General features: G+C 43.0%; 2 protein-coding genes across 16 annotated transcripts in view; one reads left to right on the forward strand and one right to left on the reverse strand.

Moving 5' to 3' along the window:
* The first annotated feature begins 6,172 nt into the window (after nucleotides 1–6,172).
* Nucleotides 6,173–19,307, forward strand: CCNJ (cyclin J). The gene is made up of 6 exons (XM_028729837.2): nucleotides 6,173–6,416; nucleotides 7,052–7,179; nucleotides 12,385–12,595; nucleotides 14,245–14,544; nucleotides 14,646–14,805; nucleotides 16,561–19,307. The coding sequence occupies exons 2-6, from the start codon at nucleotides 7,111–7,113 to the stop codon at nucleotides 16,955–16,957; spliced, it is 1,137 nt and encodes a 378-aa protein (XP_028585670.2). The 5' UTR covers nucleotides 6,173–6,416; nucleotides 7,052–7,110; the 3' UTR covers nucleotides 16,958–19,307.
* CC2D2B (coiled-coil and C2 domain containing 2B) overlaps nucleotides 17,782–20,515 on the reverse strand; it is a 38,600-nt gene continuing 35,866 nt past the window's right edge. For all 15 annotated transcript variants that reach the window (XM_028729818.2, XM_077930421.1, XM_077930424.1 and 12 more), the window contains one exon: nucleotides 17,782–20,440. In XM_028729818.2, the coding sequence (XP_028585651.2) occupies nucleotides 20,252–20,440 (189 nt within the window). In that variant the 3' untranslated portion in view covers nucleotides 17,782–20,251. The remainder of the gene's footprint in view (nucleotides 20,441–20,515) is intronic.

Here is a 20,515-nt window from a genome sequence, read left to right on the forward strand (position 1 = left end):
AGCTTTTTTATAAATATAGTCATTGTACTTCCCTGTCAAACTTAGTGTTGCTGGCAATGATGATTCTCTGCTATAAATAGCGGCTCAGAGTGGGACATCTTACACTAGACTACTGTAAAGACTACCTTGTGTGGTTGGTGATAGGGCAGCTATCAAGTTATGCACTTACAGTATTCTCATCAATGGGACTTATATATTCTTGGGATTTTGATCTAGGTAAACAGGCTCCCTTTATTATGACACAGAAAGCTGTGTGGACAATTGCTGGAGTGTAGCAGATGTTTAACCTAACCAAAATGTCACTTGATAATGACTGAATGTGTGAATTGATCCCAGGTATCCTTGCTGAGCTATCAGCTTTGCAACTAAGCCACAATATGCTCAGAACGTATATCACTTTATTCCCTTTCCTGGATCCTTCTACTTCTTTTATGTCTTGTGGGTATTTTCTTTTTGCATTGGGTAGTTTATTGGCTGGTCCCTGTGAAATACAGTAGTTGGAGATGGAGTTAAACAAGAACCACCATTGCTTGCATTCAAAGGTGTCCTTTGTACTTAATCCAATTGAGGCTTCCATCAGTATAATAGGGAGGGAGGGATTTTTTTTTTGCCAATTTCCCCAATGTGCCAGAGGGTTAGGGAGCCCTTTGGGACAAGAAGGATGATGCAGAGTGCTGCAGCAAGAGAGGTAACCAACAACAACAAAAATCTCCTTTCTGGGTCCATGAGCCCTCCATCACTTTAAGGGACACCATTAGACACAAAAATTTTAGGTGCGGTCTAGTAATCATTTAGCCTACTGCACAAAATTGTTGTTAGGAGAAAGGGGGGACCATGTACATTGTCCAAAGCTCTTTGGATGAAGAAAAGGGTAATAGATAGATAGATAGGCCGTCAAAAAAGTTAGGCTGCACAGTCTTACAGAAAAACTTGATTCAACATCACTTGACATAACTAAAAACATCCAGTGTTACCTTGGGAGAATTCCACACACCACAGGAGTCTCACAACACCTTGAAGATTGATAGATTATAAATTGATAAATTATATTTTAAAAAATCAAAAATATATTTTAAAAATCCTTTCCCCCTACCCCTATAAAATACAAACACATGATAAGAAGAAGCTTTAGCTTTTAGTGCAACATTGGTTTCGTTGCCAGGTGTGTGCCAAGAACTAAGAACTTCATGGCTGACATTTCTGCTGTTTCAGGTGCTGCCAGAGCATTTCCTGTGGAGCCTCCTGGAGGATTGTGGCACTACCTTACGCATTCCAGTACAAGGGTGGGGAAGCCATTTCAGCCTGAGGGCCCACTTACCTTTGTAGGCCACCTTCCAAGGGCTCCATGCCAGGTGGGGCTGGAGGCAAAAGTGAGCACTCAGCATAATTTTTTCCTTCGTGTGGTAGGCTGCTTTCCACGAACCTCCCTATCTTCAAGACAGGCAAGTAAGAAGAGTTCCAGGACATATTCTAGCAGGGCAAAAACACTCAAGGAGAGCACAACAAAGGCCACTGGCATATCTAACTGCCCTTCTAACTGAAAACCAAAAGCCTGAGTAAATGTTTTTGCCTGGCTCCTAAAAACAGACAATGATGGTACCAGGCGTGTTTCACACAGGGCACAAAAAGAAGCACAGATGATGAATGCCGTGTACTGGTTGGTTCATGGCGGGGGGGGGGGGAGGTGGTACTTGAAATACTGGGATCCTGGGCCACATTCCTCTTCTTCTCATACTAGCAGTGTCTGAAAAGGTGACTCAGCGCATCAAGCATTAAGGCAGGGGTCAGCAAACTTTTTCAGCAGGGGTCCGGTTTACTGTCCCTCAGACCTTGTGGGGGGCCGGACTATATTTTTTTTTTGGGGGGGGGGGGGATGAATGAATTCCTATGCCCCACAAATAACCCAGAGATGCATTTTAAATAAAAGCACACATTCTACTCATGCAAAAACGCCAGGCAGGCCCCACAAATAACCCAGAGATGCATTTTAAATAAAAGGACACATTCTACGCATGTAAAAACACGCTGATTCCCGGGCCATCCACAGGCCAGGTTTGGCACCCGGGCCTGTTTGCTACCCATGCATTAAGGCATCTCAGGCTATACCACCCCCCTTCTTGCTTTCTAATTCCTTCATAGTCAAAGTTGACACTGACCTGCTTTTAGGGTAGCCCTAGCTATATTATGGCTTGGAAAACAAGTCATTGGTTCCAGTTACACAGTGTTCTTTACCCACTTGAAATTTTGCCTTCTTCCTGTGTGAGCGACCATTTTTCAGAGATGCTCCACTGTAAAGCTTAAACACTCTGTTCCCATAGATTTCCTAAAATGGATCGGGTAATTAATGATCCACACAGTTCTTCTAAGTCCCTAATAAATTTTGTCACTTTCTCTGCAATGCAAGGAGAGGTCTGTTATGCTAACTGAAAGGCATGAGCCAAAATCACACTGTGATCTCTCTTATCAATAATCTTTGGCATCCTAAATTTGCTCTAGGGTGTTTGTTGGCCATTTCACCATAAAGCACACACTAGTAATTTAGAAAATCATAAAGTGAACATTGTTCAACAACACACACACACCTAAGAGTTTATTGTAGGCAGCACACACACACACACTATATATCCAGGTAGGTAGCTGTGTTGGTCTGACGCAGTCAAAATAAATTAAAAAATTGTCCAGTAGCACCTTAGAGACCATTTATAGTAGATATTGTATCCTGCTCTATGAAGGCATTGTATGTTGCTTGGAAACATCTTGCTTGGACAAAATGGAAGGCATAGTATGCTGCTTGGAAGACATCTTGCTTGGAAAAACAAGGTACAAATACCTGAATAAATTCAGGGGACATATGTACAAATATGCACATCTTGTAGTAGCACATCTAGTTTGGCCCTGCCAATTCTGTACAACCGGGATTGTTATTTACACAGCACCATCAGTAGACATGGCTTGTTACAAAGGATGCTGGGATTCACACTTCCATAGCATGATCAAACAGTCACAGGAGAAGCAAACTGTCTTGGTGTGGTCCAGCCCCGGTCCCAGGCAATTTTGCACCCTAGTCCAGGCTAACTACTTGCACTCCCCACCCCCACTACTCCAAAATTGCTAACATCAATTTTCAAAAACAGATGTCTTGTTGAAAAAATGAAAAGCACAAAACTTGAAACTGCTAAATTTATTTTAGCACACAAACTATTCGGAACAACTGTGTGAATTGTGATGTTAAAACAATTAGTCTTCTAAAAGTTTCAATTTCAGACACATCAAAATCTCACTTTGTGTGCCTTTTCCTTTGATAATTTTGTCACCAATTCCTTCAAGTGAAGTGCTGATACTTGGGCATGTTCAATTCATATAGCTGCCAAGCCAACTACTTGCAAAATGTAAGTTTATATAAGTTTGAGCTTTGAGAAATTGTGTTCACCACTTGCCATTGACACTGGAAGTGTGGGAAGTATTCTTAGAGCAACAGAAACATTAGGCACATTATCCTGGAGTTTTTGTTGTAGTATAAAGAGATGTACTCCTTGGCTTAACCGATGCCTAAGTGTGATACATGGCTAGTTAGAATTTTCCAATGCTGAGTCAATGCAAAGAAATAATTACAGATCTGTTGAACCAAACTGAAGAAACTGGTTGCTTCCAAATAACATTTGGCAGCGGCATTGACTACCAAGTTTAAAGAGTGTGCATTGAAGGGCACAAAAAGGGAACATGGGTTTATGTCCCAGACTCTCTTTTGTATGCCATTTTCTTTGCTTTTCATGTTACTTCCATCATCGTAACTTTGACCACACAAGGTTCTCAATTGTTAATCCCATTTGCTCAAGCTGTCCAAAAAGAGTTTCTGTCATAAAGGCAGCTGTAGTCTCCTTTATAGTGGAACAAATCCCAAGACATGTTCTCTTATGATAACCTCAGGCTCAGACATCTCATTATCTGTGGCTTGATAGCATCAACAAAATATACAATCATTGTAAGTTGTTCAATGTGACTAACATCAGGTGTGCAGTCCAGAATAATTGAGTAGTATTTGGCTGAGTTTGCATGTGCTAAGTTGTTCTGCTTTGCAACATCTACTAGAAGCTATATAAGCTCATTTTGGATATCTTTTCCCAGGTAGCAACCATTGTTTCTTGATCTTTCCCTGTGCAAATGTTCATTTGTGATAGGATCAAAAAAGGCTAGATAATTCTACAAGTTGTGGTTTTTTTTTAAAATCCTATGCTAGCACTGTACAACTTTTCAGATGAACCACAGAATGCCAAGAAAAATACCAAGTAAACATTTTGTTTAGAACATATGACAAAAAATAATCAGTATAAAACAGTGCCCCTCAAAGGTCAGTACTGCGCCCCTCAGAGATCTGCACCCTAGATAGCTGCCTAGTTGGCCTAATGATGGCCCTGACCCTGGTCTGATCCTTTGCATGCATCTCTCACTGAATTAAATACAATTTAGCATGGATGATAGCATGTGCACAAAACCTCCTCGGCTGCAAAAGTGACTAGACAGGTCCAACTACTGCATTCTTCTCACACAAGCTCTATTCGCTTGAGCAGACTTCATGCTTTATGAAAGAGAGGCTGCAACTATTAAACAGCTACACAAATCCCAAGCCCTTCTCCTTCATCTCCATGAATGTGGAACAGTGCCTGCATCATGTCAAAAAAGTAGTAAGATGTGATACCAAATTGTATCCATACTCACTCAGAAGTCCCACTTCATGGAATTTTAGACCTAGAAGGGACCATGAGGGTCATCTAGTCCAACTCTCTGCAGTGCAGAAAACTTTTTGCCCAACATGGGGCTTGAACCCACAACCCTGTCTCTACAAACTGAGCTATTTCGGTACAGTGGTACCTCGGGATGCGAACGGGATCTGTTCCGGAGCCCCGTTCGCATCCTGAACGCAACGTAAGCCGCAACAGCGTGTCTGCGCGGGTCGTGTTTTGCCGCTTCCGCACATGCACATGACGTCATTTTGAGCATCTGCGCATGCGCAAGCGGTGAAACACGGAAGTAACGCGCTCCGTTACTTCCAGGTTGCTGCAGAGCGCAACTCGAACACGCTCAACCCGAAGCACATTCAACCCAAGGTATGACTGTAGTACCAACAACAGAGTCTGGATGGCTCTGCTCAAAAGCTATGGCTTTACCACATGTCCATCCTGACCTTGTGCTTGCTCACTCTGAGGTCCCACTCCTTTCTGTCAAACTTACCCAGGGCATAGCCACCACGCAGTGCAAGTAAGCAAGCATTAAGACTTAAGGAGCCTTACATGAATCTTAAACAGCACAGCCATGCAACATAATCCTATGCATGTTTACTTGGATGTAGGTAGCACTGTATTTAATGGGGTAATACTCTCTGTTAAGTGTGCAAAGGATGCAGCCCAATTCTCCTTACTCTGCATAGCCACCTGAAATAATATCTACAGACTATTAGGCAAGGCATCCCAGTTTGGGGTTGCTAATTAAATATCATGCATTAAACATGGTTCGCATTGAGTCACACAACTTTCATGTTTCTGAGCTCTACAAATTATCAATTAACCGAGCGGTTTAGTAAAATGCCAAACGTTGCACCAGTGCAGCTGAATTTAGGAAGTGTGTTCTGAGAAGGAGAGCCATCAAGTGATTCCCAGCAGCTGGAGGGGGAAGAGGAGCAAAGGCCATCAGACAAACTCTCTGACCCTTGATATATGCAGCCTCCACTCCTCTTATCACGATCCCCTTATTCGATCCTGGCTGTTCTCCGCACCCAACCTTTTCTAAACTGATAAGCATATACGCTTATTCAAACTTGTTCAAAACACACACTTTCACAACGCGCAAGACGTCCCCCGCCAGTCGTTTACAGATCCCCGCCTTGAACATTAAAAAAAACCAAAACCAATCCACCCAAGGCGACCTTTACCCGAGCGCACCTAAAACCACTTGCCCCAAACCAGGCCACGTGACTCCCCGCCCGGCCGCCCGCCGCCTCGCTTTTGCTTTTTTAAGTCTGAGCGGCCTACGGCAATCCAATTGGCCCAAAAACTTCCAGCGCATATGGCAGCGGCGGGGGTAAGGGAGTGGATGGCGCGCGCTGATTGGAGCGCGCGGCCGGAGCGGAGTTGTAAGGCGAGCGCCGATTGGCGGAGGCGCGGCCGCATGTGTCCGGCTCGCTGTCTTTGTATACAGAGTCGCTCTCGGAGCCCCTTTAACAATGGACGGAGGGAGCCGCTCCGCCGGATGGCGACGGGCGACGAGCGCAGCTCCCGCGGGATGCCGAGCCTGAGGCTGCTGCTGCTGCTGCTGCTGCAGATCGGCGTTCGAGGCGGGGCGATGCCCGGGGAGATCCCCGAGGTGGATCTCTTGCTGGCCCAGGTGCTGTAAAGAGAGAAGTGGAGCTGGGCAAACTCCGGGTAAGTGGAGAGGAGGCGGCGGCGGGGCTGCGCGGAGCTCCGAAGGAGGAGGAGAATGGGACTCTCCAGAGGCAAGCTCGGGCAGCAGACGGAGGAAGCGTGTCAAGCCCTTTGTTGTAGCTTCATCTGGCGCTGCGCTCTCGCTTTCCACAAGGAGGAGGAAAGTTGGCAGTTGCTGCGGGACGGTCTTGGGCGGGGAGGAGGTGGTCGGCGCTCGCTCTTCCCCGCAGCCCTTGTCGAGAGGCCAAGACGTCCTCCGCCTCCTCCGAAGCTCAGCTGGGCGCCCACCGCGCCGCCGCCCTTTAATGCAACCCCAGGCTCCCCGCTTCCCACCAGGGGGATCCGACGGGCGCGGCACCAAAAACTCCGAGCTCGATCTCTCTTGCTCTTCCTAGGATCCCCTGCGCGCCTCTCTCTCGACGTGCATTGAGTGGGATCAGCTGCGTGGCTTCAAGCGCAGCTCCCTCGGCCAGCCTCCCTCCCTGGAAAGAGAGTGGGGAGGGGATCGCGGAGTTCTCGTAGCTCGGGCGGGGTGGGGTGGGGTGGGTTGCCCGGTTGCTTCTAACTGGGCGCAAGCGGCGGCCCTGGAAAAGGGGGTCTGAGCCCGGGCTGCTTCCGCTCCTTCTCCTGTGCAGGCTTCGGTGCTGCTGCCGCCGCCGCCCGCTGCTGATTCCCGGCCGCCTCACCCTGTCCCATGGAGCTAGAGGGGCAGTGGTGGAAAGGACAGCTCGCTGCCGACATCCACCAAGCGCTTCGCTACAAGGTAACTCGGATCATCAGGGCACCATCGTGTTGTACCACTTTTTCCCACTTTTTTATTTATTTTAATTGCTCCGGGTGAAGGTAGTTCTCGGGCTGCTCAGTACTAGAATTAAGTTTGCTTCTTTTGAGTGACAGGGCGAAACAGCTGCCTGCTGCTCTTTCTCTCTGTCCTCCTCCCACCCCACATTGGGCGCATCAAACGGCTTCCTGCGTTGACTCTTTTGTCCCCAGCGTTTACATTTTGCAGGAAGGCCGTGCCTTATGGGCCGCCTGTTTACCTCCAGATGGATTTCATAGTCTTGTGTTCGTTCACAGGGCTGTTTCAGGAGCAAAGTTGCTAATATGTTAATGTGCAGGTGGGGAAACTTAACTGCATGCTTGTTGGGAATTCAGGGGGACTTGCTTCTGAGGCCCCTATGCCCTGAAAGTTAGTTGTGCTTTAAATCCATCTTGATAACCGGCCTTGTATTTCCCACTGAAGGGGGCTTGCTTCTGAGTAGACACTCATAGGGTGCACCATAAAGCTTAGGTACATTAAATCCCATTGGTTCCGGTGGCTTTAATTCCTAAGCTGCTTTGTTCTCTCATGGGACAGGGCAACTCTGTCATCTTTCATGTGCACCCAGCATGGTGTACCAGGGCCTCCCAGCCACTAGGAACAGTTTTTGGAGGAGACTGGGTAGAGAGGGGAAAGTTGCCAAAGCAATGTTCCTTGTACTGTATTCTGTTCATGGAAGCAAAGTTAGACTCCAAGCTGGTGTCCTAAGACTGCCTAGGATCAGACTTCACCTTTCTCTGAACTGGGGCCTAAGGTAAACATCCCAGACTGCCCACACAACTTGCTTCAGGCTGCATTATATGTCTGTGGCAGAGATGAAACTTAGATCTCGCAGATCTGTGCCTGCCTGTCTGTCTTCTGAGTCATGGTGTCTGCCAGATGTATGTATATTTGTGAGCATTTGAAACTTTTGCAAAAGGAGTCTGAAATGTTCCTTCTGAGGATCAAGAAGGGTGGCTGAGTCAAAGGTTTCACGTAAAGTGCTATAGAAACAAAGGGTAATATATTTTGCATTGTCTTCAAAGAGTTCATTGAAACTTTTCTTCTGCTTGATCAGCTTTCCTTTCTTAATTGAACAGCATGTGGAGATGAAACTCCTATTCAGATAGTTAACTTCATTGAGGGACCTGTTTATTTTCTCTCTACTCATTCAGGAATTGTGAGAACCTGTTTAGTCTTGGCTTTTCCCAAAGTGACTCATCCCTGATCAAAAAGGGCTTTATTCTACCTTTTATACAAAAGGGTTTTCCTTTTTTTGAAATAAATCATCATCAAGGCAACTTCAGATGCCTTGTCCCAAAGCCCGTTGCGCTGTGTGGAAGTTCAAGGCTGCTTAACTGGGCTATTGAGCCAGAGTTTCATGGGAACTACCTAAAGAATGAATAAAATGTGATAGTGGGTTGCTGGGCGGCAGAAACAACTGTGGGAGAGGCTGGGTCATAGTCGTTAAAGGGACATTAGACAGCTGGCTAGTGCTATAGATCCTAGTCGGAAATTGCCAGCCTATTAGCTCTATTTGTCTCTTTCCCCTAGACTAGAGGCAGACTGCAATAAAAATTCAGCGGTCTTCCTCAAAGGACCAGTGTGAGAACATTTCTTACTTACAAATCTTATAGGCTGCCCAACTTAAAACGTTGGGTTTCTATCTGGAATGTCTTCTTGGTTTTAGTTTTTAATAATAAACAAATGCACGTTCTCTGCTCTGGAGTTAAGAGTTGCCACCTGTTTCTGGCAGGACTCCTGTGGTTTTAAACAGGGTAGAAATTCAACAGGTGCAGTGGTTGAATTTCTGCCTTTCGTGCTACTGTTAAAGGCACATAACTCCTGATGGAATAATGATGGCAACTCTTCTGGAATTACCAGTTAATATACTGTACTGATTCGCTTATGTTAATTTCATAAATAGTTGCCACCTATTTCTGAACCCTTTGGTGTGTGTGCAGTTGCCTCTGGTTGTACAAATGCACTCTCAGCAGTTACCACTGCTATAAATGTCAGTTGATGACGTTTAATTATAGCAGCGTTCTGAAAGAGTAAAGGTCTGGATGTGGCTGACAACTTGGGTCAATTCTCTCTTGAGGAAGGGGAGCATGCATCTTATTCTAAGCATATTTACTCAGATGTAAATACAACTGAAAGCACCAGAACTTACATATTTGTAAGTGTGCTTAGAACTGCACCCTTTCAAGCATTAATCTGTCTGAACAGCACCTTAGTCATACTCACATATAGGTCACAAACAGGAGCAGGGCTGCACCGTTCTGTTCTACTGACAACTGAAGCATCAACCTCTCTTTGAAACTAAACCAGTGTACTTGCCCTGGCAGCTGTTTTGAAGCATGAGTGGTTTGTGTGACTATCATCCCATTTTTCTGCTCTCTCGCCAGCTTCTTAAAGCCTTTGTTGATCCCAGTGTAAGCTAAGAAAGATAGCTGAAGTCAGATGTGCCTTCAAAAAAAAGATCCTGAAATTCTGGATTTATTCCACAGTAAATCATTCTTTGCTGCAAACTAAATCCAAACTATTATTTGGGGATATTCCTTCTTGATTACTTTAATTATAGACTTGTCTTCAGTGGAAGTGATTCTCTGTCGTATGTTTATTTTTAAAGCATTGGGCTGTGATGTCTTACCTTGCTGACTGCTCTGAGTCAGGTAACTAAAGCAGTGACTCTTGCAGTTAAACCTTGACTACAAAGGATAATCGCTATCTAAGGCAGCTGAGCTGTAAAGTAAATTCAGGCCTTTGTGTGTCAAAGCATTTTATCTGTGGTTTTCCCTGTGGAAACCAAGAACACTTAGAATCATAGAATTGTAGAGTTGGAAGGGACCAACAAGGCTCATCTATTCCAACCCCCTGCAATGCAGGAATCTTTTGCCCAACATGGGACATGCACCTACAGCCCTAAGATTAAGAGTCTCATGCTCTACAGAGCCCAAATTTTTTGAGCCCTTGGATATAGTGCTGGATAAAGTTTCCCTGTTCTAGCAACACCCAATGCTCATTGTAATGATCTTTCATAACTTCCTAGACTACAGACTTGCTGGCAGTTTGTATTCTTAGCTCCAGTGAATTCTTGGGTACTTACATGCGAATAGATGGATCATAGCATCTGCTTTGTACAAACAAGTCTGGAGAGGTGATAAGTGCTGGCATGCCTGCTAGTCAGATGTGCTAATTGGCTGCCTCCCCTTGGTCCAGCTGTGAGCTGGAGATCCAGTAACCCTTTCCACCACAGAGGTGTTGTGAAAGCAATGATTATAGGCAGATCTTGCTAATGTAATAGAAGCCCGTGTAGTGGGCTGTCCCAGCTGCTCATATGCATAGGGGTGTTACTGTTCTAGATTAGCTGAAGAAGCCTTTTGACTTGTCTGTTATGTGAGCACTGTGACAAGTACAGTGGTACCTCAGGTTAAGTACTTAATTCGTTCTGGAGGTCCGTTCTTAACCTGAAACTGTTCTTAACCTGAAGCACCACTTTAGCTTATGGGGCTTCCTGCTGCTGCTGCTGCTGCACTGTCAGAGCCCATTTTCTGTTCTTATCATGAAGCAAAGTTCTTAACCTGAAGAACTATTTCTGGGTTAGCAGAGTGTGTAACCTGAAGCGTATGTAACCTGAAGCGTATGTAACCCGAGGTACCACTGTAATAGGATTGAAGGCTAAAGTAGTTTGGGTGGTGGTGGTAGGGATGGAAAGGCCTATGAACAACCCTTACATATATGGGGAGAACCGGAGAGAACAGGCAACAAAATAAGGCTGTTGTGCAAAAACTGACTCTTTTTATAATGTCTGCAGTAATAAAGTGCAGGACAACGTAAACCCATTTGTGTTACTTGGAACCGTGTGGTGTTTTGTTGCTATGTTTGATTTTGGTATGGAAATTTGTTCCCATATGTTTGATTCTAGCTATATCTCTACTTCTATTTGACACCTGCTGTTACTCTCCGGTATGTTATAAATAAATAAAAATACAAAAAAAGGCCCACTCCTGGGCCCTTATGGAATCCAGTGGATTCCTGAATGGTCAGTGGAATTTTCTTGCATATGGAGCTAGTGATTCTGTCAAGGCCTTAGTCTCTAGGGAGATGTGGCAGGCCATCCACACTATTGTTCCTGAGTGGCCTTTCTAGTGCTGCGGAGTCAGTGCTGTTCTCTGGTACTCAAAAGAGCTGCAGCTGATGAAACGGGCTGGATGATAAGTGCATTTTGAACCCACCACTCATTGTAGCTAATTTGGATGCGTGCAGGATGTTGTGTATGTGTGGCTATGTGAGATAGCGGTGCACCCAGAGCTATTTGACGACTTCCACCTGGCTTTCCCTTTGGAAGGAAGGTAGGTACCCGAGAGGGTTGTAGCGGCCCAGTTTCTTGCACTCTTGGAAGAAACTGATTACCTGGACCCTGTTCTTCCTTGATTTCTCAGTGACTTTTGATACCATGGTATCCTGCTAGACTTGACTTGTGAGTAGGGACTGGGAGGCATTGTGTAAAAGTGCTTCTGCTCCTACTTACAGGACGCATTTCAGAGACTGGCATTGGGTGGCTATATACAGACCTTGGCAACTATCTTCTAGGGTGCTGCAGGAATGTGGTTGTGTTTTAAAGGGTTGTTTTTGATCCGTTGATAATTTTAATTCCTGCTTTATTTGTAATTGAATACAGTAGTTAGCTGCTCTGGCAGGAGGTAAGGAGTGATATAAGAACAACAAATACAGTTGCACCTTGGAAGACAAACGGAATCCGTTCCGGAAGTCCGTTCAACTTCCAAAACGTTTGAAAACCAAATCGCAGCTTCTGATTGGCTGCAGGAAGCTCCTGCAGCCAATCAGAAGCCCTGTTGGATGTTCGGATTCCAAAAGATCGTTCGCAAACTGCAACAATCACTTCTGGGTTTGCGGCAATTGGGAGCCAAAACGTCTGAATTCTAGGGCATTTGGGATCCAAGGTACGACTGTAAATGTAACATTCGAGTGGAATCATCACAAGATCTGGAGTGTGGTGTCATCAGTAGGAAAAAAATAAGAGAAACTGTAAACCCTAGGTTCCTAAACCTTAAAAATGACTTCAGTTTCTTTAATTTTGGTTAGTTTCAATGCCCGTGTAGTAGTGGCTGTCTTTTTTTAAAGTGCCTGTTATTCTCCACTTAGGAGCTGAAGCTTCCATCCTATAAAGGCCAGTCTCCCCAGTTAAATCTGAGAAGATACTTTGCAGACTTGATTGCCATTGTGAGCAATCGCTTCAGGCTCTGCCCTGCTGCCCGCCATCTTGCTGTTTATCTCCTGGACCTCTTTATGGACCGTTACGACATATCCATTCAGCAGCTGCATGTGGTGGCTCTTTCCTGTTTGCTTTTAGCGAGTAAGTATGAAGCAACAGGATTAACAGATTTGAAAATCATATTTCCCATTGTTCGGTTAAAAGCTCCTCCGTTTTCCAGTCTGTTACATGTCCTACAACTAAGAAAAAAGAAAAACACCACCCTGCATGATATCGAAGGATTGTGAGGGAGACACAGGGCCTTGGCAGTTTCTCAATGAGCATTGTTCTATGTAGATTCAATCTCATTCTTATATCCACATGTCCTGTGTTAATATCACATTACTCTCTGGCCTGCCTCAGGTACAGTCGTACTGTGGTTTTTGAACTTAATCCATTCTGGGAGTCTGTTCAACTCCCGGAACAGTTCGAAAACCAAGGCATGGCTTCCGATTGGCTGCAGGAGCGCCCTGCGGCCAATCGGAAGCCGTGCCAGATGTTCGGCTTCCGAAAACCGGAATAATCCCTTCCAGTTTTGAATCGTTCAGGAGCCAAAACATTCGAGTTCAAAGGCGTTCAGCTTCCGAGGTTCCACTGTACGAATCTCATCAAAAGCAAGGTGACTGGGGCTGTGTTTAAACCTGCCCCCGAAATTGTGTGACTCCTCCCACCTCTGCCATGTTGATCATAACTTATAAATTGGGAGTCTACATGTGGAGTCTCACTACACAGTGTGGAACCCCAGGCAGGAAGCATTTCAGATTGTGCCGGGATCCTCAACAAATTGAAAGAAAACCATAACTTCTGCAGCAGAGAGCTAATGTAATGAAGGGTAGAGCTAAAAGCAGCCCCTGTCCCAATGAGTAAATTGTGAAGAGGGCTTTGGGTGAGCAGCAGAATTGCTGCTAGAAGTTGTTGTGTCTACCTCAGAAGCTTCTGGACAATTGATTTCGCAATTTAACAAAGGATGAAATACCTCAGAATTTCAAATATTTCAATACTATACCTAGTTGTCCACATCAGAATTCTCTCTATCACATTTGCAAAAATACGGAAACCAAAACTGGTTATTTCAGATACTGCGGCATTGAGTATGGCATACATCCCAAATAAAAAGCAATTGCTTTCTACTCGGTGAATATATCTGAAGTGGCAAACCAAATCTGCCTTGAATCTACTCAAAACGCTTTTGTCAAAACCTTAAAAAAATAAACATATAAATAAATCCATTTATATTGTCAACCTAAATGAGCAACCTATATTTAATTTTAAAACTGAGGACCAGATCTGCCATAGATTTTGTAAATGTATATCCTTTATGCTTAATAGAAAGTGTATATATGCTCTGGTTAGGCCGTTATCTACCTCTGCAGCTTCTCGCTATGAGGTGATATAAGGTACTACAAGTGCAACAGAATCCCTGTTGTAATGTTTTGCAGGTGGTGGCAATTAGCTAATCCTCTGTAGCAGGGCTGACCAGCATGCTGTTCTCCAGATGTTGTTCAACTCCCATCAGTCCCAGCCAGCCTGAACAATGGTTGAGGATGATGACAGTTATGCTTCAACTCCTGGAAGGCACCCTGATGGCTAACCCTGCTGTATAGCAGCTGCTATTATTTTTATTTTGCAGCGTTGATCCGTTTCTTTTTGAGGCACTGCCGTTCCTCCATGAGGAGCTAAAACATAAATACATTTGTTTTTTATTGTGTACCTATGCTGTAATGGAATTTTACCTTTTCATTTCCCTCAAGGTAAATTTGAAGAGAAGGAAGACAGTGTGCCTAAACTTGAACAGCTAAACAGCTTGGGTTGTATGACTAACATGAACCTGGTACTAACCAAACAGAACTTGCTGCACATGGAGCTGCTTTTACTAGAAACCTTTCAGTGGAACCTCTGCCTCCCGACAGCTGCTCACTTCATTGACTATTACCTCTCCATTGCCGTTCACGAGTCCGATCTTCACGATGGATGGCCAATGGTTTGCTTGGACAAGACAAAGTTGTACATGGCAAAATATGCCGACTACTTTTTGGAAGTATCCCTGCAAGGTGCGTTTTCATGGCTTTGTTCTAAAGACCCCCCCTAGTTACTTAGGTTACACAGCTAATACTGTGCTTGACTAAACCGTGATCCTCCGATGTCTCTCCAGATCATGCATTTTTAAATTATGCCCCTTCGTTAGTGGCTGCTGCATGTGTGGCTTCTTCAAGGATTATCTTGCGTCTTTCTCCAACGTGGCCAGCAAGACTCCATCGCCTTACTGCGTATTCCTGGGACTTCCTGGTGCCATGCATTGAACGATTGTTGGTGTAAGTTTTTCAAGCAGTCTCTGACGGGATGGTGTGGGTTTCAATCGCCCAAGTGGTGGAATGCAGTGGGGTGTATGTGTTTTGTTTTGCCTTGTGATCACTTTGAAGAAACTGGTAGTCATGCTGGTGTCATTCTTGATTCTGGCAACTGGTTCGTTTTTAGCTTGAATGCTTTCACAATAATTGCCACATTTTATTATCCCCCCCCCCATGACTTCCCCCTTTTCTGCCTGAAATTCATCCTAGTTGTCACAGACTTCAACCTTGTGTGTTTTGGCTAAGGTACAAAGTGCCTTTATTAAGGGGACTTTCATTCTAATCTTGCCTTCCTTGGGACCCACTTGACAAAATCGGCTTTTGACTTGAATGTGGTTTCCCCCTCCTTGTGCTGCCTTGCTCTGCATCCATTGTCTTCAGCCTGCAATCCACCACTTTAGAAGGTCTGAAACTGTATGATGGCTTTATTCATACAACTCTATTTATTTAGGCTTTTTATTGTGGAGTTTTGATTTGCATTACTACTGCAAGGAAAATCTGGCTCGTGGTGGCTTTGGTGCCTTAGAAATAGTTGCATAAACAGTACCTTGTCTGACTTCTATCAGTGCACTTATTGGTTATCTTTCTACTGAAGTACCCAAGGTGATGTACCTACAATAAAATGAAAGAGCAGAAGCATACACGTTTAACAGCATAAAAACTAATCTAACAATATCCATAAGATAGCCAGAATAAGTCAAATACAGGAAGTTGTAAAGACGTCTTAGGAGTTCTGTGCTTCATTCATACCCACCAGATGGTGATAAACATTAAACTTATTATTTTTGATTAAACTGTCACCTGTTTCAAACATTCATGAATTCATTTGCTTAAAGTATACCCTTTTAACGCCCTGCTGCTAAACTCATGGTCTTGCATGCATGCCCTATCAATTTCAACAAGCTATGTTCACAAATGACAGTGTTTTGGATTGCAGCTTTAAGGTGCCAGAATGCGGAGCTTATTAAGCATACTGAAACTATTAAAAAATTAATAGCCATTCAGAGTATAACCTTCTGAGGCGTATTTTATTGTAAGGATAGGAAACCTGTGGCCTTTTAGATGTTGTTGGAGTGAAACTACTGCCCATTGGTGATATTGACTGGGGCTGATGTAAACTGGAGCCCAACAACTCAAGAGCCACAGATTCCCCTTCTCTGGTTTACTTTACTGGTTTTTTTTCTCAAAAATACCAAGTTTTGCATATGTAAAAAAAGAAACACCCTGTTTTAAAATCAACCTTCGATGCTGCTTTTAAAATGCATCAGCAATGTAAATTCAGGTCTGCATCTGTTTTGGAAGGCTGTTTATTTTCTGACAAGTCTCTTCCCGCCCCCTGCCCCCCAGTCCAATTGTTTTACAAGGATGTAAAGTGCTTGTTACATTTGCTTTACATGAGGTAATGTCTGTGAAACAGAATACTGAGATTATTATTGTGTTCTATTGTTGTTGAAACTGGGGCCAGGATCTAAAGCATTGTAAATAATGTTCACACCTGTATATGTGTGCTTCTCTCCCCACACGGACATCCTCAGTTTCTTCCCACAGAAATTTCCATGCATATCAAGTAGGCTTTGATATATGAAGAAATACTCTCACCCCAATATGCCTGCATACATACATACATACATACATACATACATACATGGGATGGGTGGGTTCTGGTTTCCAGCCTCTCTAAAATGGATAGTAAAACAAAGTTTTAATATTATGTTCTAGAGCCCATGATAATGATGTAAAAGAAGCCAACAAGCAAAAAGGACAGCCCGGTTCTCAAGCAGCCCAGCACAGTTTATTTCAAACAACCACACAGCCTCCACAGCAGCACATACCCCAGTATGTTCAAGCACATCAGACTCCTCAGCAGTTTCATCCAACAGCGCAGCAGCAAAACTGCCAGCAGATTCTGCCATCTGGCCACACGTCGTCTTACCCACTGCAGACTTGCCCAGCTGGTTTACAAGGTGGTGTCCAGGCTAGAGGTCATATACAGACGGCTGCTGGAATGTCACTAACTGTCCCCATAGAAGTGAAGCCATGTATAAGTGTTTCTTACAACCGAAGCTATCAGATCGCTGGACGTTATCCTTGCATTACTCCCTGCTTTGAGAGGTGATAACTACAGCAAAACGCTGCAAGGAGGACAGTCCTCTATTTTTCCTCTTAACAGCAGAGAAGTAGTTGAATACTTTTTTTATAAAGGTAATTCAATTGCAGGAACTGCTAATATGAGATTATACCTACTGATAAGGTGTTAATAACCTGAGAAGGATGGACTACTCCCCGTTCACAGTTGTATTTGTTCAGTTGAAGCCTGCGCTTAAAACTGAGGCTGAGAAACTGCTGCACTGGCTTAGTTTGTCTTCCCATGAAGAGGAATGATCCTGTGTGGTTCTAAAGGGACCACTGCGTCTACCCTTCGCTATACAGTATTGAATAAGACTTTAAACTCCACCAAGTGCCATGGTTTCCTTCAGGATGGAGAGCCACATGGGAGAGAGGAGAGAACCTCTTGATTGAAATTGGCAGTTCCGCTCTCGTTCAAGATCTTTGGATGAGATTTTGTGTTAGAATGCCCTTTGGGTTTACTTTTTTGTACATCTCATACTTCAAAGTACTTTAGTGTTTGCTGAAACCAGTTTAGAGCTAAACTGTCATACTAACTCAGGGAATAATCAAACTACTTTGATACTGGTGTATATCATTTAAGTAGTGTTCTTGGGTTTCCTCACTCAGGGTAATGGCCATAGCAAATACCAAAGGGAGTTCAGATACTCATCCAGACTACTCCCTTAATCCAAAATTGTGCTTTCTATTGGGAAGAATGGTGTGCTATCTTCAAACAAAACCAATGTTGTACCATAGCCAACTGAAGATTGTTTGTGGTTTCCCCTAGATTATGTAACCAACTATTTATGACCCAAATCCGTTTTTCCCCTCTCCATTGTATTGAATTCCTACTTAAATAGGGAGAAAGTACAATTTAAATCTTTTCAAGAAGCATAGCATTGTACATGATAGTTGCAGAGTAAATACGGGATTGAAGTTCTCAGGCTCTACCAGAACAGCTACCACTTCTTGTTTCTACAATCGTATTAATAGTGATTCAGATATTTTTCTGATCTGAACTAGATAGTCCTACAGTGCATAACTATCAGAAAGGTGATAGTTTTTAGCTATTTAATTTCCTATACTTGGGTTCATACCAGAAACAGAGTGGCAAATAGGTGAACACCTTACATCTTCTCTTCTTCTCTAGCTTCCTATCTGATGTAGATGTGAGAAGGAATCCATGATGGTTGAAGGCAGAGGGTAGCACTTGCTTCCTGATGTCTAGGGATGGATTAAGTTTTTCAAAAGAATAGTATGAGTTGATAGGGGAAAGTATATATAAAAATTGTCAACAGATTTTCCTCACAAAAGGGACCATCCCCAAACACTTGGTGCTCTGAGAGAAATGGCACTGCTTGATTGAAAAGGCTCTCCTAGAGCTGAATATGCTGCAAGAAAATATTCTTTAATTTAGAGGAGAAACAATCCTCTGAGGCAATTATTTTATACCGTAATATATTTTCAGGGTGTCTTTGACAAATGTGAGGAGTTTTTGAGAGAAGGGAACATTCTGAGACCACCACCAATTTGATAAAGTGTCCTTGCTACTTCTTTCCTAAGGTCTTTAAGTATTGTCTTGTTTTCCTCTCACATGCTGTCCTTTAAAGGGGCAGAGAGAAGGTTACAAATAGAAGAGGTGGAGGTCTGATGGTATCACTTGTGGTGGTTTCACTTTAATATGTGAGGATGAAGGACTACAGAATGCATCTGAAAAGGAAAGATACTCAACTTAGTTTGTAATACTATATGTAAGACTCTTCATTGTTTGACTACCTCAATAATACGTTGAATGTACAGTCTTGTGGTAATCCATGACTTGAAATAACAGCAGGTTACTTAGTGTGTTTTTTTACATTGGGTTCATTTTCATCCTCCATGTGTGAGACAGCAAACGAGTTAAGACGTCTATTTTGTAGGCCTGTACACTCAAACATTAGCTGATAATTAACACTGGAATTATGGGGGAGGGTAATTAGTTAACATCAAAGCCTATGTGTAATAGGGTATTGTTTGTATTTAAGTCATTAGACTTAAAAGGATCCACTATGTGCTATTGGGTTTGTGGTTTTCTGCTCTGAATTTTTTATTTATTTATTATTTACCGTAGCCTTTTGAGTTTGACATACTAGCAGGATATTGACAATAGAATATGCACTGTGAACCATTTCCAGTTATTGCTTTTTTATATATATAAAAAATGGGTTTGGTCAATCTCCACTGAATCCACACACTACTTGAAATTCCAACTGAAGGAATTATGTGTCGTGGTCATGCAAGAGAAATGTCTACAATAAAAAAATTCCAGCTGAGTGCCATGCACTCATTTTAAAAATAAAACTAGTTTTGAGCAATCATCTCTCTAGTGGTGTGTATATTTGAGTGCAGCAATTGAATGGAGCTCATTCTATACCATATGTCCCAGGATGTGTTTTTTTTAAAAAAATATGCTAACTCTATAAACAAAATAGGCAGGAAATACTTTTTAAAAAATCTATAGCAAAAAAAGGTCTACTTTATGCTCCACCACTGACACATCCTCCTCTTCTAAGAAGGAGAGGAAGCAAGACAGGAAATGTTTCTGTATTAGGTTATAAACAACTAGCAGTGGAACTATAGGCTATTTATGCTGAAATCACATTGAAATCAGCATGGTTATAGGGCAATTGCTAACAGGGTGACAGAATTCTACAGCTAGCTATTCAACAATGTATTTCTACTCTTGTACTAAAGGAAATACAAAACATACATAACTGCAAACCTGGAAGACACTGACTATTGAGCATAGGATGGTATGCAGGAGTGTTTACAGAATGAACCAAATCGCTGGCTAATATGCCATTTCAGACATTATCCAAAGGTAAAGGAGATTTGGTCCCTTGGCTTTATGGTGAGTATTGATTCAAGGGTGCTTTCACTGGGTAGTCATTAGAAACACAAGTCCTTGAACCAGCAATATAACATTTTGAATCTGGCTAATTTAAATCTTGCAATATAGAGATGTGTGCAAGGAAAGCTTTTATTTTCTGATTATTAAAATCTTTTTCATGCTGTTTACTACTGCAGAAAGTAAATGAAAACACAAGTTAATACAATTACAAATGAACAGCATTTTTACATATATCTAGTAAGCAATATGTGTGGAACATTTAAGAGATAATCTCTGCAAAAGCAATGTGAATCTCAAGACATAACTAACTACTACTTGTTGATATAAGAGTGAAAATTCAGACATCACAATCAGCAAGCTCCTCAAGGCTGCATCAAAATTCTTGATTCCTGAAGAGTTTTGTGGTACTGCTTACTGATGGCGTACCAAAGATACTAAATATATCCAGACAGATAACATGTTATTTGGGTAAGGATGAATATACACAGCAAGAGCAAATTCTGTGTTGGGAACCTCTGAAGAATGAATTCCTGTCTGATAAACAGCTTCAGTTATTGACTGTAGATCCAGATACGGCATTTGAATAGGAAATCCTGTAACCTACAAAAAATTAGAAATTAAATTATAAAATAATCACTCTGTCAAACATCAAACGTTGCATATTTGCTCAGCAAT

This window comes from Podarcis muralis, chromosome 6 (assembly GCF_964188315.1).
Source record: "Podarcis muralis chromosome 6, rPodMur119.hap1.1, whole genome shotgun sequence".
NCBI classification, from domain to species: domain Eukaryota; kingdom Metazoa; phylum Chordata; class Lepidosauria; order Squamata; family Lacertidae; genus Podarcis; species Podarcis muralis.

Bases quoted from the DNA above. Each gene is read 5' to 3' on its own strand.
- CCNJ (XM_028729837.2), top strand. From the start codon at position 7,111: ATGGAGCTAGAGGGGCAGTGGTGGAAAGGACAGCTCGCTGCCGACATC. The intron at 7,180-12,384 runs GTAACTCGGATC...TTCTCCACTTAG, and splicing joins ACCAAGCGCTTCGCTACAAG to GAGCTGAAGCTTCCATCCTA. The intron at 12,596-14,244 runs GTAAGTATGAAG...ATTTCCCTCAAG, and splicing joins TTCCTGTTTGCTTTTAGCGA to GTAAATTTGAAGAGAAGGAA.